The sequence below is a fragment of the Rhinopithecus bieti genome, unplaced genomic scaffold, assembly GCF_001698545.2.
Source record: "Rhinopithecus bieti isolate Rb0 unplaced genomic scaffold, ASM169854v2 scaffold_1014, whole genome shotgun sequence".
Lineage (NCBI taxonomy): Eukaryota > Metazoa > Chordata > Mammalia > Primates > Cercopithecidae > Rhinopithecus > Rhinopithecus bieti.
In genome coordinates, this window is record NW_016803499.1 from 5,289,547 (window position 1) to 5,306,706 (window position 17,160).

The window sequence follows — 17,160 nt, forward strand, 5'->3', positions numbered from 1 at the left end:
CCACCCAGGGCTCAGTCGGTGGGAGGTGCCGTACATCTCACTGGGCTCCCACTGAGACTGTGACTTTTCACAATAAAACAAAATGGTCTCTGTTGAATTGTGTACACAAAACACAAACCACACTGTGATGTTTGTTGCTGTTTTTGGTAATCCTGTGCAGTGTTTCTTGCATTTCTTGTGATCGTCATTCCTTCATTCCTAACAAAGGAAGTGTTCATACCTCAAGATGGGAAAAAGGTGACGTGGTATTGCTGTGGGCCAACCGTCTATGACGCATCTCACATGGGGCACGCCAGGTAGGTCCACTGTGGAGTGTCCCTGCGGCTTCTGCAGTTGTACACAGAAGTCAGAACCATTGGGATGTGCAGCGGGAATCTTAGGTCCACAAAAATCTTAGATCTGCTACAGAGACCTGAGATTTGAGGAATCAAGCCTGAATTTCTTCTCTTATTTTTATGATGAAAATTTTAATTCCATAAGTAATCCATATTCGTTGCAGAAAGACTGCAGATCACCAAAAACAAAATGTCCATAGCCCTACTGCTAACATGCTGGACTCAACCTAGGCACTTTTTCTCACGTACCTTAAAGTTTTCTCTCATCCCTCAGGCTCTGTTGGGGGTCCCCAGATGCTGAGTTCCCGTGACACTCAGACCTGACAGGCCTGAGGCTGAGTTGGCTGTGACCCCCCTGACCACTGGATGGTCATGGCTGTAGCTCCTGATGAGTAGCTGGCTGTAGATGCCACAGAGTCCTTTTATTTGTTCATGTTTTAGTTGCAGTGCCAAGGACACGTATAGTCAACCCTTGAACAACCTGGAGGGTAGAGGGCGTGACCCTCTGCACATTTGAAAACCCACACATAACTTTTGATTCCCCAAAAACTTCACTACTAAAATAGCCTCCTGTTGACCAGAAGCCATACCAATAGCATGCCAGTCAATGAACACATATTTTGTATATACATTACATACTGTATTCCTAACGATAAGGAAAGCCAGAGAAAAGAAAATATTATGAAGAAAATCTTCAGGGAGAGGACATATATTTACTATTCGTTAGGTGGAAGTGGATCATCATGAAGGTCATCTTCCTTGCCATCTTCACGTTGAGTAGACTGAGGAGGAGAAGAGGGGGTTCTTGCTGTTTCAGGGGTGGCAGCGAAAATCATGTATAAATGGGCCCGTGCAGCTGAGACCTGTGTTGTTGGAGGTTCAGCTGTACATATTGTCTGGTCTGGAAATGTTTGTTTTTTCGTTGCTTTAGGTCCTACATCTCTTTTGATATCTTGAGAAGAGTGTTGAAAGATTACTTCAAATTTGATGTCTTTTATTGCATGAACATTACGGATATTGACGACAAGGTAAAGGGAATTTGGATGGTGTGAAAGAAGATAGGACTTTTGCAGAAGTAAATAAAATAATAATGTAGGTTTGAGCTAGCTTGTGTTTTGAGCTGATAAACATTTTAATCCCCTCGATGAGTTAATATTACCACTTATGCTGCTGATATCATTTCTATGATGCTCAGACAGGTTAGAAACCTGCATGTTGCTCAGGGGTCAGTAGCCCCTGGTGTTGTGCAGAAGGAAGGCCTCCCATAGCACGCACTTCAACATGTGGCTTGCAGGGGAAGCTGGGGCCCCCGGGGCTCATTTCGTTAAGCGTCACAAAAATCACGTTAGGCCTTGGGCACTACTTGGCAGGTGGGAGATGGAGGGTGGTGTTTCTATTTGATGATGGTATGCATGTCTGGGGCCCACAGTTGTCTGCCACCACCCTCACCCTCACTTAGAGTTGGCCAAGGGAGAGAGTGGCCTGCTGCAGAGGGATGCAGCTGGGCTCCAAGCTTCACTCCCCAATGTCCGCCTTCCCTCCCCAGATCATCAAGAGGGCCCGGCAGAACTACCTGTTCGAGCAGTATCTGGAGAAGAGGCCTGAAGCGGCACAGCTCTTGGAGGATGTTCAGGCTGCCCTGAAGGTGGGCCTCTTGCTGTCTGCTCTAGAAACCAAACCCTGTGCTTTCTTTTCTCGGTCCTTTGTAGGTTACTGTCCCTAGGGTAGTGTCAGTCTCACAGGCTTTCACAAAGTGTATGTTACTCAAGCCAGTTCCATCAGGGGCACTGAAGTCTGGATAGGTAAGGTCCCCTGGCCTGTGACAAAGTCACCAGGAAAGATGCACTGGGGTGGAGTGGAGGGTAGGTGACCTTCCTACCACTTATAGGAAAACAACTGAATTCATCACGGTGCCACTAATTACACTTATAAAAATGCTTACCAATATTGCTATCTAATTTTCAATGCCAAGGTCACAACTAAATCAGAAACTTCTGCCTGAGATACAAAAGCTATGCTAAGCTTTTTAATTTGGTAATACTGTAAATTTCCAGAATCTTTTGAAGAAGTTAGTTCTCTCTAGTATTTTCATTCTGAGTAACCATTATTATATAGTTATTTTTATGACAATAGTAAGAATAGGTCACTTTACTGTCTACTAAATATCCTTAGTAATAACAGTAATCATTACAGATATGTTTATGGCATTTTATCTCTGGACTTAAAAACAGGAATGAAATTAGAGCTTAGCAATCTTTTAGGTCAGTGAGGCCTGAGTGCCTTCTTGATGGAGGTGTCTGCAGCACACCTCAGAACCCACTGGGTGGCCCACTTTTCCTCATCCCCAGAACAGCCCTAGAAATACTGCTTCACACCCATTTTGCATTGGAGAAACTGAGGCACAGAGAGGTTAGGTGCCCTGTCCAGGGGCACACGTGAGAGGGCAGTACCAGGAGCTCCTGAGTGGGGTGCTTCAGTCTCCCTTAGTTACTTACTGCCCTGCCACTTGGGGTGCAAACTTCTCTATCTCTATGGGGCCATGGGAAAAACTGGTCTGTTTTCTACCTGGAATCACCTTTATGAACTTGGGGTTTTGCTGAACAGTATCTAATAGGTTTGACATGTCTTTATGGTTGTAGCCATTTTCAGTAAAATTAAATGAGACCACGGATCCTGATAAAAAGCAGATGCTCGAACGGATTCAGCACGAAGTGCAGCTTGCCACAGAACCGCTTGAGAAAGCTGTGCAGTCCAGACTCACGGGAGAGGAAGTCAACAGCTGTGTGGAGGTGAGGTTTCACACGTCTCCAGCCAGCCCTTTCGGCTCACGTCGGGCTGTGCAGAGATGGATCTGTGTGCGCGGATTGATTCCACAGTTTGTCTTAGTGGAAGACACGCTGTGTCTCCTGTAGCTCCACTGTGGCAGGTGGCCCTGTTCCGTGGTGGCTGAGTCAGTGCCCCTCCCCTCCCACACCCTCTTGCCGCATTTCCTGGGTGCAGAGCCTGTGCCGCTGGAAGGAGACTCGGGATCCACACCCTCCTGGCACTCCCATCAGATAGGCAGGAGGTGCACTTGGAATGTGGGGAGGCCGCCTTCTGTGGAAGTGTTCCAGGATTCTCCAGTGGACTCTCCCCACACCCACTGGAGAAGGAGGAGCAGGGATTACCAATGAGTTGAGAATTGAGGCCTGTGGGTGCCTACTGAGCTTGGGGCCTTCACGTTGACCAGCTCTGCTGCCCCTGCCAAGATCTCCTTCAGGCACAGGGGAGAGACCTGGGTGCAGAGGGGACCCTGCCCTCTTCCTCAGGCCTTCCCCCTGTGGCTGGCACCCTGTCAGGAAGGCCTTCTCCTTTGTGCCAGCGCCACCTGCTGGTCACCCTTTAAGAACTCGATGGAAAAGAGAAGAGATGGCTGCAGCTGTGCGTGGAAAAAAGAGGCCCCACTTAGGCGGCAGCCCTGCCTTCCCTCACCACTGCCCTGGCCCCACCTCAGTGATGGGGCAGGGAGTCCGCGTCTGCCCTTCGCCGGCATGTTTCTTTCTAGTTTGGTCTCTTCTGTGTCCTGACTCAGCAGATTGCTTCGTTGTGCCTGTTTCCAGACTTCATGGAAACGCGCCACGTGTGTGTAGTCATGAGTGTGCTTTCACCCAAGCTGTGCTTCTGGGATGGACCCGCATGTGGTCGCTGTCACTCCCTCAGTGCCTACCTGGGGGCTGAGCTGTTTGTCTGTTCTCCTGGGACAGGCAGTTAGGTGTCCTTGTTACCAACAATGCTGCTGTAATTTTTTTCCCAGTTGTTCCACTAATATATATATTTTTAAATTGTGGTAAAACACACATTATAAGAAATTTACCATCTTAGCCATTTTTAAAAGCTTTTTTTTTTTTTTTTTTGGAGAGACAGGGTCTTTTTGTGTCTGGTTGATTTTGCCCAGCGTAGTGTCCCCATGGTTGACCCATGCCGTAGCACGGGTCAGACTGCTTCCTTCCCGTGACTGAACGATGCTCTGCTTTGTATAGATGGGCCACGTGTTGCTCATCCCTTCACCTGCCCGTGGGCATGTGGGTTGTTTCCACATTTTGACGATTGCGAGTAATGCTGCTGTAAACCTGGGTGTACAAATATCTGTTTGAGTTCTTGCTTTCACTTCTTTTGGGGACATACCCAGAAGGGGAGTTGCTGGGTCATATGATGATTCCATTTTTGATAGTCCACGTAACCACTGTATTGTTTCTGCAGTGGCTGCGCTGTGACACATTCCCACCCATAGTGCACCGGGGTTCTGTTTTCTCCGTATCCTTGCCAAAGCTTGTTGTTCTTCATTTTTTCCATTCTAGTAGGTGTGAGGTGGTATATCCTGTGGTTTTGGTTTGCATTTCCCTAATAACTAGCGACGTGGAGCATCTTTTCCTGAACCATGAGTTGTTTTGTGTTGTCTCTAGGTAGACATTTGCAAGTTTCTTTAGGCCATATACCTGCAAGTGGAATTGCTGGGTTGTATAGGGTATATGTGGGTGACTGTGTTGGGGGTTCCCAACACTGCCCACACATTCTGGGGTCCTCTAGAAGGACTCATGAGACTTGGCATTGACTTACCATCTCGTCTGAGGTTTACAACAGTGACACAGCGAGGAGCAGAACCTCAGGCAGAGTCTTCAGTCATCCACGGACAGGCTGCTGAAGCTTCCTCCCTCCCTCCCATAAGGGGACACAGCACACTTTCCCCCACCAGGAAATAATGCAGCCATATGTGTGAAATGTCCCCCCCCAGGGAAGCCCATCACATAGGCCCCCTCTGCCTGGCACATGCCACAATTCCCGACTCCCCAGAAGGAAAGCTGGGGTTCCACCTGCATAAGCCACAGTGTTTGTTCAACAGCCCACGGGGGCTGCTGCCACAGAGCTGGTTTTCCCGGCCTCTTAGCACAGGGGACATTTCAGCTCCTGGATGCCAGCCAATGGCCAGCTCTGCAGGCAGGCGTTTCTCAGGTGGCAGACACAGGCCTGCTAGGCTCGTTCTTATCTGCACAGTAGCCATATCAGAAATGTCTGTGTGGCCAGGCACAGTGGCTCACACCTATAATCCCAGCACTTTGGGAAGCCAGGGCAAGAGGATCACTTGAGCCCAGGAGCTCCAGACCAGCCTAGGCAATACAGTGAGACTGTTTCTACAAAAAATTTTAAAATTAGCCAAGCGTGGTGACACATGCCTGTGGTTCCAGCTACTGGGGAGGCTGAGGTGAAGCAATCACCTGAGCCCAGGAGTTTGAGGCTGCAGTGAGCCATGATCGCACCACTGCACTCCAGCCTGGGCAGCAGAGTGAGACCCAGACTCTTAAAAAAAAGAAATAAAGAAATGTCTATGCAAATTCCTTCTTCCTCTGCCACATTTCGGGTGTGCTGTGTATTTGCACATACACCCACCCCACATTTGTATTGTCAGATGCTTCCCTTTCAACAATGCCATGAATGCGAAGTGCTGATTTCTTTGGTTTCAATGTCCCTTTTTCCAGCCTCTCCTGAGACTGAGCATCTTGTCACGTGCTTGCTTCCAGCTGTGACTCTGTGCTCCCATGTCTCCCCTTTCCCATGTGGTTATTGGTCCTTTTCTTACTGTTTTGTATCATTCTTATGTCTTCCGATACTGACTTCTATGATTTGAATGTTTGTCCCCTCCAAAGCTCATGTTGAAACTTAATCCCTAGCGTAACAGTATTAAGAGGTAAGGCCTTTTAGAGGTGATTGTGTCATGAGAGCTCTGCCCTCGTGAATGGGTTAATGGATTAATGGCTTATCACAGGAGTCGGGTGGTTGTCATGAGAGTGGGGCTGTAACAGAAGCCAGTTTGGCCCTCATGAGGCCCCAGCCATGCGATGCTCCACGCCACCTTGGGACTCTGCGGAGAGTCCCCACCAGCAAGAAGGCCCAGAACAGATGTGGCCCCTTGACCTTGAACTTCCCAGCCTACAGAATTGTAAGAAATACATTTTCTTTTAAAGTTACCCATTCCCAGGCCGGGCATGGTGGCTCACGCCTGTAATCCAGCACTTTGGGAGGCCGAGGTGGGCAGATCAAGAGGTCAGAAGATCGAGACCATCCTGGCCAACGTGGTGAAACCCCATCTCTACTAAAAATACAAAAAATTAGCTGGGCATGGTGGTGCGCATCTGTAATTCCAGCTACTAGGGAGGCTGAGGTGGGAGAATCCCTTGAACCAGGAAGTCAGAGGTTGCAGTGAGCCAAGATCGTGCCATTGCACTCCAGCCTGGCGACAGAGCAAGACTCTGTCTCAAAAAGAAAAAAAAAATTTACCCATTCCCGGCCAGGCACAGTGGGTCACACCTGTAATCCTAGCACTTTGGGAGGCTGAGGTGGGCGGATCACCTGAGGTCGGGGATTTGAGACCAGCCTGGCCAACATGGCAAAACACCGTCTCTACTAAAAATACAAAAATTAGCTGGGTGTAGTGGCGGGCGCCTGTAATCCCAGCTACTTTGGAGGCTGAGGCAGGAGAATAGCTTGAACCCAGAAGGTGGAGGTCGTAATGAGCGGAGATCATGCCACTGCATTCCAGCCTGGGCAACAGAGTGAGACTGTCTCAAAAACAAAACAAAACAGAACAAAAACAGACTAAGACACAAATTATCTCCGTTACATGTTGGGTCTCCATGTGTTTGTGTCTCTTAGTTCTGTTTTGTTGGTCCAATTGTCCAGTCCAGACCAGGTGCAGTGGCTCATGCCTGTGATCATAGCACCTTGGGAGGCCAAGGCAAGAGGATCCCTTGAGCCCAGGAGTTTGAGATCAGCCAGGACAACATAGTGAGACTCTATCTCTACAAAACATTTAAGAATTTAAAATGTTAAAAATTTATAAAAATTGTCCAGTCCTGCAGGAGTGTCGTGCTGTCTCTCACAGGTATGTGACGGGTGAGAGGCCCCATCTTGGTTTTGTCGTTAGGTGTGTTTTGAAGCCTCAGCTTGTCAAGTTCCATGTAAGACACTGTTGGGATTTTACATGTTGTATGTAAGAACCAGTATCTCGGCTGGGCGCAGTGGCTCACGCCTGTAATCCCAGCACTTTGGGAGGCCGAGACGGGCGGATCACGAGGTCAGGAGATCGAGACCATCCTGGCTAACCCGGTGAAACCCCGTCTCTACTAAAAAATACAAAACACTAGCCAGGCGAGGTGGCGGGCGCCTGTAGTCCCAGCTACTTGGGAGGCTGAGGCAGGAGAATGGCGTAAACCCGGGAGGCGGAGCTTGCAGTGAGCGGAGATCCAGCCACTGCACTCCAGGCTGGGCGACAGAGTGAGACTCTGTCTCGGAAAAAAAAAAAAAAAAAGAACCAGTATCTCAGATCCAGTTTTGTTGTGTTGATCCTCTCTAGTCTTTTGTTTTATCAGTTTTGTCCATTCTTTATTACTTCTTTTCTTCTTTTTTCTTTGGATTTATTCTGTTTTTCATTGTCTCACTTAGCAGTTTAGCTCATTTTCTGATTTAAGAATTTAAGGCTATACATTTTCCTCTGAGTATTTTTGCTGCAAAATTTGACATCATGTACTTGTGAACAATTTCTAATATCCATTTTGGATTTTTTAGCCCAGGAATGATCTAGAAGTAATTATCTAAAAGTTAATTATCTAGAATTACCTAGATAATTAACTTTACGAATTTGAAATTTCCGAATGGATGGTATTTTTTCATATTAACTTATTGTTATTCCCTTATAACTTAATTACCCAGTGGCTGGAGAGTATGGTCTGTCCCGAGCTGGATCGGAACAGAGACTTGTGTTGTGGCCCCTGTGTGTGCTGGCTTCTGAATGTTCTCTTGTGCTTGAGAAGATTTTGTCTCATCACCTACTGCACAGTCCGACACGCCATCCGCTTAGCTATACCTGTTGGCCATGTTGTTAATATTTTGTGTGTCTTTGCTAATTTTTCCTGCTGGCTTAGCCTAGTCATACAGTTTCTTAAAAAACAAAAACAAGAACCAAAACAAAACTCCTCCTTTGATGGTGAATTTGTCTGTTTCTCCTTATTTTTTCACTTTTTAGAAAAAAAAAGTTCTTTTTTGAGAGTAGATTCTGGTTCACATCAGAAGTGAGAGGTCATATGTGTATCCCCTACCCACCTCACCGTCACCTCCCCCAGTATGCGCACCCACCAGAGGGTACGTTTGTTACAGTCAGTGAACCCGCACTGAACGTCATTGCCCTGAGTCTGTGGTTTACATTAGGATTCACTCTCAGGATTGAACATCCGATGGGTTTGGACAAATGCTATCTCGTATCCACCATTACAGTATCACACAGAATAGTTTCACTGCCCTGAACATCCTCTGTGCTCCAGCTATTATCCCTCCCTCCCCACCCCAACTCCTGACAACAGCTAGTCTTTTTACTGTCTCCATAGTTTTGCCTTTTCCAGAATATCACATACTTGGAATCCTACAGGGTATAGCCATTTCAGATTGGCTTCTGTTTGAGGGAGGGGGAAACAGTGTTTAAATTGTGTAGGGATTTCTCCCTCACCCAACCCACCTCTGCCCCAACAACCCGTCAGTTCTCTAGCAAGCACGCTGGGAGTCCTGTAATTTAATTCATTTCCACACAATCTGCCAGGAGGCAGCGTCCGATCTGACAGGTTGAAGGCTTAGTCCCGTAAGACTGTCCCCAATTCAGATGTCAATTGAAAGTAGTAGTCTGTTACCTGTACTTCTGACCTACTAGTTATTGGCCGGGTGCGGTGGCTCACGCCTGAAATCCCAGCACTTTGGGAGGCCCAGATGGGCAGATCACGAGGTCAGGAGATTGATACCATCCTGGCCAACATGGTGAAACCCCATCTCTATTGAAAATGCAAAAATTAGTTGGGCGTGGCGTCACGTGCTTGTAATCCCTTCTACTCGGCAGGTGGAGGCAGGAGAATTGCTTGAACTCAGGAGGTGGAGGTTGCAGTGAGCCGAGATTGCACCACTGCACTCCGGCCTGGTGACAGAGCTAGACTGTGTCTCAAAAAAGAAAGAAAGAAAGAAGGAAAGAGAGAGAGAGAGAGAGAAGAAAAGAAAAGAAAAGAAAAGAACAGAGTGCACTGGTGTATTTTGGAATGCTTCCTTTCCCTTCTTGCTGTTGGAAACACAAGGGATTTTTCTCCAATATTCACCGTGAGAGCCTGGTCAGGTTCCTAGAGGTAAAACCCACAAAAGTGTGGGGTCCCCTTTGATTGGGTCCCTGGAGTTTTCAGCTGTCTGACTTGCCTACACCAAGCATACAGCAATCTCTCAGTTACAGTCCCCCAATAAGTTTTCAGCTTTTGAGTCTCCGCTCTGGTAAGTTGTGACTCTCTGTCTTCTCCTGTTGGTCTCTCCAGTTTGGGAGCCAGTGGTTCGTCCTATGACCTTACTTCTCTTATGCATCTAAGAAGAGTTGGTTTTTCAGTTTGTTCAGCTTTTTACCTATTGTTAGATAGAGTGGCAGCTTCCAAGCTCCTAACTTACGTGAAACTGAAACCAGAAGTCTCTTATCTTTTTGTATTTATACATTTTGATTGTTAATCTGTATGCTTGACTAGCAACATTGAGTATTCCAATCCTATCATCAGGCAAGTTTTAGAAACATTATCTTAGAAGTATTGGTGGGAAGCAGCTTTTGTCTATCTCGAAGTGTGTCTATCTGCCTGTTTGTTCGAGGTGGTTGCTGTCTTCTGGCTTCCATTGTTGGCTTGTTGTTGAAAACGTCGGTTGCCCTTCAAATCACTTTTCTTTGATCGGTAAATATGCCTCTTCTATCAGGCACCTTGTAAAAATATTCTCTCTTTTCAGTTTTCTGCTATTTGACTAAGACATTATAAGAGATTTGTTTTTACTTACCCTATTGGATATTTTGTGTGCTTCCTGGGTCTGGATTGTTGCCTGGGTTTCGAGAAATTCTCAGATGCATCTTCAAGTATCACTTTTACTCAATTCCCTCCCTCTTCTTCTCTGGGATGCCAATTAGATGTGGGTCTCATCATTTCATCTCATCCTTCTCCGGGTCTCTTAACCTGTCTTTCATATTTTCCTTCTTGTCTCTATTCCATTTTGGATGACTTCTTCAGTTCTGTCTTCCTGTTCACAAATTCTCCTTCAGACAGGAAGTGAAACACAGTCACTCAGTAGAATATGTAAGACTGTTTCGCCTGTTAATAGATTTCATCTCTGCAGGTTCCGTTTGCTTCTGTTTTCAGATCTACCTGGGCCGTTTTGCTGGCCTCTCCCAGCTTGCTATTGCGTATCTGTCAGTCTCCTTATTTCTTTTAGCATGTCATACTTAGTGGATTGTATTATGTATCTGATAACTCTTGCATCTGAAGCGTCCATCTGTTTGTCGTTTCTGCTGACTCCTATTCACAGTTGCTCATGTGCTTGGGCATTTGGTGCCTTGATTAGGACATCAGTTCGTGCTGGGTCATGGCCTTGGTGACCCTGAGGGCCAGGATGCACGTGTCCCTGTTCTTGGGACAGGCCCAGAGTTTGCTTTCCAGGCAGCAGACTTGGCAGCCTCTGCTCCCCAGAGCGGACACCCTGCTTTTGGTGCTTGTCTACCCACTGGATGCCCCGCCGTGATGGGAGGGCGTGCTCATTCCTGCAGACGTGCCTTGCCGCTCGCAGGCCTGCAATACATTAACACATCTGTTTGATCCAGGAGCTGTAGGCAGGGACTGCGTCAAGAGCCTGGCCCACATGGGCCCTGTTCCCCTTCTCTGTCTGTGTTGTGGCTTCTCTGTCCACCCTGTGTCCTTACTGTCTGCCAGGCCATTTTCCTACACTTTTTCCCTCTATCCTTGGTTCTTTGCCTCCCATCCCCGTAGTAGGCCACAGACCATCCGCTTGGTGCCACGCCCTGTCCTAGGTCCAGGTCAGTGCATTGTGAGCACTAGGTCCCTCCAAGGTAGGCGGAGGGTAAACGTTTCTGTCTTCTGACATGAGTGCATTTGAGACATGTCTCATGCCTAGAGTGTGTGTGGTCAGTACCTGGGTCACACAGATGCCATGTTGTGCTGGGATTGGTGGTTTTTCCTCCCATTCCATGGTGTGTCAAGTGGGGATGGCATCTTCAATCAATGGCATCAGGGAGATAGGGCTTTTGAGACCTCCGGGACCAGTGCCTTGCCTGTCTCTCCTAACCTCTGGCCGTCTCTGTCATGAATCTTTTCCTGAACGCACCAAGTGGTTGTGCTGTAGATGACACACTGTGTACTCCTGCCCAGCCTCTGCCCATGACCCTGCCCTGCACGGCCCAGGTAGGCTGCACACGCTCACCAGGCCCACCGTGGCCCTCCCACCTCTTTGTGCCTCTGCACCCACGGTCCCCTCGGCTCTGCTCTTCTGAGTTCATGTGAGACCCGCCCATTTGTGGAGTCTTGTGTTTGTCCCAGCTGAGCCAGTTGTGTAAGCATCGCGGTCTCCCTGGGAGACGGTAACTCTTCACAGATCAAGGCCAGCACCTTTGAATTCAGGGCACTGATGGGCTCACACCAACTGCTCAAGATGTGCTCGTGCGAAGTATGTGGCCCACTCCTGGGTTTTTGTTTCTTTCTCTTCAGGTGTTGCTGGAAGAGGCCAAGGATTTGCTCTCTGACTGGCTGGATTCTACACTTGGCAGTGATGTGACTGACAATTCCATCTTCTCCAAGCTGCCCAAGTTCTGGGAAGGGGAGTTCCACAGAGATATGGAAGCTCTGAACGTAAGTGTCACCATTGTCTCATGCTGGCTCTCTTGCACTAAGGGCCCTGATTTCTGAATTCCTGTTTTGGCAAAGCTGGCTCAATTAAGTGGCCAAGTCAACATTGAACTTGAGTTGAGGGGCATAATGGGCTTTTCGTTTTATGAATTAGTAACGTTTTTATGGAGCGTGTGGTTTTCAGAAGGGAAAATCCCAGGACTTTCTCATGTCTTGCTCAGGTTCTCCCTCCAGATGTCTTAACCCGGGTTAGTGAGTATGTGCCAGAAATCGTGAACTTTGTCCAGAAGATTGTGGACAACGGTTATGGGTAAGCACAAGGGCCCTCCCTAGGGAGGGAAGGGCTGCAGAACATCGCACAGGGAGGAGCTCCCCAGCTCTGAGTCTGAGTTCGGGAAGCAGAGGAGCAGGTGTTCTGGGGCTGCGTAGCTAGAAGTCCCCAGCAGACCCTCCTGAAACTCTGGGCCCCACCCAGGGGCTGAGGAGCATGGGTCTGCACTGCCCTGGGGGCCATGGTGAGAACCTAACCCAACATCTGCTGGGAAGCCCGGCAGCCAAGACCCTTGGTCATGGGGCCGCAGAGCTGCATAATGGTGAGTGTGAATACTGCTGGGCCTTCACAGACGTCAGTGCCATTGTGCGGACATTTTGAGAGCGCTAGTCCTGGTGTCATATCCCGAGGGAGAGTGCGTTTCATCAGCATCTATTGCTTGGCTATGATTTTAGTGACTTTTTGTTGGCGAGTCCATTACACACTTCCCTGGCCTGTATTGTCTCAATCTCCAAAGTAAGCATTTTCAGAAATGGCCAACAAATGGGAAGGCAAACAGGAACCTGGTTATCTGTCTGTGCCCCCGCTCCCAGAGACCCACTGTGCCCAGCCTCAGGTTGCTTCCCTCCCACAGGAGCTACACTGGCTGGATGAATGAGAAACGAGAGGTTGTGGCAGTGCCAGGAACGGGGCAGACTCTTAAGCATTAGCGCTGCTTCTCTCCCCACTTAACACAGACTACTGTGAGGCAGCATAAGAGGCTGTGCCAAGCTGAGAGGCACGGGCAAGCCGAAGCTCAGAGAGGACGAGTCATTCCAGACTGGAGGAATCTGGAGTGCTTCGTGGAGGCCAAGAGCCTCAGCTGGCCAAGCTGAGGGTGTGTGGACATTCAGGGAAAGGCGAGGCCACACAGGAGTGAGGATGGCCGCAGCCCTGAGCAAGGCAGGGTGGGAGCTGCATGGGTCACGGGACGCCAGGCAGAGGGATGAGCTGCCAGGGCAAGCAGGCCGCCTCCTCAGCGGGATGGGCCCTCGTGTCCCACTCAGTCCAGACAGCTGATGCCGTTTTCAGTGGCCACTACAGAGAGCAGATAGGCCACAGATTTCGCAGTTTTATAGCCCTGCTTTATTTTGTTACTGTCATCCTGCTGAAACGCTTTTGGGTCTGTTAGATTCCCCCCACCCAATTCCTTTTTTGTTTTCCAGCTATGTCTCCAATGGGTCTGTCTACTTTGATACAGCGAAGTTTGCTTCTAGCGAGAAGCACTCCTATGGGAAGCTGGTGCCTGAGGCCGTTGGCGATCAGAAAGCCCTTCAGGAAGGGGAAGGTGAGGAGGGCATTCCTGAGAGCACTGTGCGCTCTCCCTCCTGGCGCAGCTTGGGTTGGGTTTGCTCTGCTTGGCCACGGAGGCTGCGCTGAGCCCACCCTCAGTCTCGGGGGCAGCGCTTTTTCACCTGAAGGGATTTGGGGGTTTTCTCACTCACGTTATGTAGGCTCTAAGACCAATGAAATGTGTGATTTTTTGGGAGTTTTCTCACTCACCGTTATGTAGCTCTAAGACCATGAAATGTGTGATTTTGGGAGTTTTCTCACTCACCGTTATGTAGCTCTAAGACCATGAAATGTGTTTTTTTTAATTGATACATAATAATTGTGCGATTTACGGGGTACGTGTGATGTTTTAATACATGCACGCAATGTGTAATGATCAGGGTAATTAGGATGCTCATCATCTTAGACATTTATCTTTTCTTTACATTGGGAATGTTCCAGATCTTCTAGCTATTTTGAAATATACAACACATTTTTTGGTAACTGTAAAAAACTACTGTGCTGTTGAACACACGAACTTATTCCTTCTGTCTGTGTGTTTGTGCCTAGAAGCCAACCTCTCTTCACTCCCTCCCACTGACCTGACCCTTAGTCTCTGGTGACCACTGTTCTACTCTATATCTCCTTGAGGTCCACCATTTTTTAGCTCCCACATAAGAGAGAGACCATGTGATATTTGTCTTTCTCTGCCTGGCTTATTTCACTTAGCAGAACATCTTCCAGTCCCATCCATGTTGCTGTAAAAGACAGGATTTCATTTTTTTATGGTGTGTTATTTCTTAAGAAACAAAAGACAGTAAACACAGTGCTGTCTTGAGAAACATAGCAGCCCCTGGGGCTTGGATTCTCAGGCTGGTGTTTGCTGGCTGAGCATGTGAGGTTTAGGGGGATTGTGGGGTGCCGGGATGTGTGCTGAGTGATGCATATTTGACAACAGCCTCTGCACCCATCTGGATCCAAATGCTTCAAACGCAGATATCGGGCTTTTCATAGACCAGGCAGAATTATATTGGGAACCCTTTCATTGGCGTTTTCTTCATGTTTATTCCTTAAGTGAATCTGGGGACACATCCACAGGAGGCAAGGTTGGAAGCCTCCCTGCAGAGTGGGAATTCCCTCAGTGTGCCAGGGCACGTTCTGTACCCCCACCCCGCCTGCCCTAGTGTTTCTGGAAGACAAATTTGGCCATAAAAATGTTCATACTTTTGATCTAATTTTAGGTCTCTATCCTAAAGAAATATGAGAACCTAAAATAAAGGTGCGGTGGCTCATGCCTATAATCCCAGCACTTTGGGAGGCTGAGATGGGTGGATCACCTGAGGGTTGGGAGTTTGAGACCAGCCTGGCCAACATGGTGAAACACCATCTCTACTAAAAATACACAAATTAGCTGGGTGTGGTGGTGCATGCCTGTAATCCCAGCTACTCAAGAGGCTGAGGCATGAGAATCACTTGAACCCGGGAGGCAGAGGTTATAGTGAGCCAAGATAGTGCCACTGTGCTCCCGCCTGGGTGACAGAATGAGACTCTGCTTCAAAAAAAATAATAATAAAACCACACAACACAGACTGAGAAAAGATAGAGGTAGCCAGGTTAACACGTAAGTATCAGACCCATGGCATTTTAGGCTCCAGGTTTGTGAGTAGAAGGGTGGGTTTGTGATGATAAATGCCTCGGCTCTGAGAGGACGCAGCTTGGGCCTCTGTGGACCAGAAGCCTCCACAATCCTAGAACCAGAGTGGACATGCCCATATTTCACACACTTCCCAGGAGTTGACAGATCAAGTAGGCCAAGAATTAATATGGGTATGGAAGGTTTGAAATACAGTTAACAGGCTTGGTTTGAGAGCTGGGAACTTCGCACTCAGGAATTAAAGAACATCCTTTCCTTCTAAGAACACAGAACCATACGCCAGGCCACAGAAAGAGATTTCCACAAATCCCAAAGAACCGTTTTCAAGGAGACCTCATTTTCTGACCACGGAGCAATTGTATTAGATAACAACACTTGGCTGGATATGGCAACCCACACCTGTAATCCCAGCACTTTGGGAGGCCGAGGCAGGAGGATCGCTTGAGCCCAGGAGTTCAAGACCAGCCTGGGCAACATAGGGAGACCCCCTTTCTACAAAAAGTTTAAAAATGAGCTGGATGTGGTGGCATGTGCCTGTAGTCCCAGCTACTTAAGAGCCTGAGGCAGGAGGATCACTTGAGCCCAAGAGGTCGAGGCTGCAGTGAGCCCTGATTGTGCCATTGCACTCCAGCCTGGGCAGCAGAGCAAGACTGTCTCAAAAACATTAAAAAAAATTTTTTTTAATAAAAAAGATACCAACACTGACAGGACATCTGAAGTGTACAAACTTGTCTGGGCGGTTGAAATCATGCTCCTGGATAGCTCCTAGGAAAGAAAACCACGATGGGAAATAAGGGGTGTTTAAGCAGAGTAGCAGCAAAGCTGCCACACACCGAATCTGGAGAATGCCCCTAAAGCACAAATTAGAGGAAATTGATTTTTTAAATGTAGTTATTAAAAAACAAAGATTAAAAATAAGTGAGCCGCTGGGCACAGTGGCTCACTCCTGTAATCCCAGCACTTTGGGAGGCCAAGGCAGGCGGATCACAAGGTCAGGAGTTCGTGACCAGCCTGGCCAATGTGATGAAACCCCGTCTCTACTAAAAATACAAAAATTAGCCGGGCGTGGTGGCGGGCGCCTGTAGTCCCAGCTACTTGGGAGGCTGAGGCAGAAGAATCGCTTGTACCCCAGAGGCGGAGGTTGCAGTGAGCTGAGATTGTGCCACTGCACTCCAACCTGGGTGGCAGAGAGACTCCATCTCAAATTTCAAAAAAGGAAATAAGTGAGCTAAGCAGTCGGTCAAAAAGTCGAGAAAGGAACAAGAAGTGGAAAGAAATAGGAGGACATAAAGTAAAATCAGAGATTAAAGAAACAATTGTAAAAGCCAAAAGCTGATTCTTCTCAAAAAATAATACAGAAAAACCCTTAGCAAGTTTAATTAATGAAAGTAGAAGATTGAAAAACATATTAGGGCTGAATTACAATTCATGCCTATAATTCAGCACTTCGAGAGGCCAAGGCAGGAGGATCGCTTGAGGCCAGGAATTCGAGACCAGCATGGGCAACGTAGTGAGACCCTATCTCTACAAAGAATTTAAAAATTAACTGAGTGTGGTATCGTGCACCTGTAGTCCCAGCTACCCAGGGGGCTGACGTGAGAGGGTTGCTTGAGCCAGGGAGGTTGAGGCTGTAGTGAGCTGTGCACTGTTGCTCTCCAGCTGGGGTGACAGAGCAAGATCCTGTGTGTGTGTGTGTATGTATGTATGTATGTATGTTTGAATAACAAGACAAAAGCGGAATGTAACTATGGATATAGTTGGGCGTTTCCAAAAGTCCTTAGAGGAAGCCATGAATAACTCACACTGCATTTGACACTTAGATGCCAGGAGGAAACCGGCTGCGCATGGGAAAGATGGGAGTGGTAA

General features: G+C 47.9%; 1 protein-coding gene across 8 annotated transcripts in view; it reads left to right on the top strand.

The window, feature by feature from the left end:
- CARS1 (cysteinyl-tRNA synthetase 1) overlaps nucleotides 1-17,160 on the top strand; it is a 56,034-nt gene that overhangs the window by 16,329 nt on the left and 22,545 nt on the right. For 5 of the 8 annotated variants that reach the window (XR_001888255.1, XM_017887342.1, XM_017887348.1 and 2 more), the window contains 7 exons: nucleotides 208-296; nucleotides 1,267-1,363; nucleotides 1,882-1,980; nucleotides 2,975-3,124; nucleotides 11,921-12,061; nucleotides 12,280-12,368; nucleotides 13,535-13,656. Coding sequence is in view for 7 of the 8 variants with exons in the window: in XM_017887342.1 (XP_017742831.1) it covers nucleotides 208-296; nucleotides 1,267-1,363; nucleotides 1,882-1,980; nucleotides 2,975-3,124; nucleotides 11,921-12,061; nucleotides 12,280-12,368; nucleotides 13,535-13,656 (787 nt within the window). In the remaining variant the exon portion in view is untranslated. Of the gene's footprint in view, nucleotides 1-160; nucleotides 297-1,266; nucleotides 1,364-1,881; nucleotides 1,981-2,974; nucleotides 3,125-11,920; nucleotides 12,062-12,279; nucleotides 12,369-13,534; nucleotides 13,657-17,160 lie in introns of all 8 variants that reach the window. The other 3 variants (XM_017887369.1, XM_017887361.1, XM_017887376.1) reach the window with 1 other exon arrangement.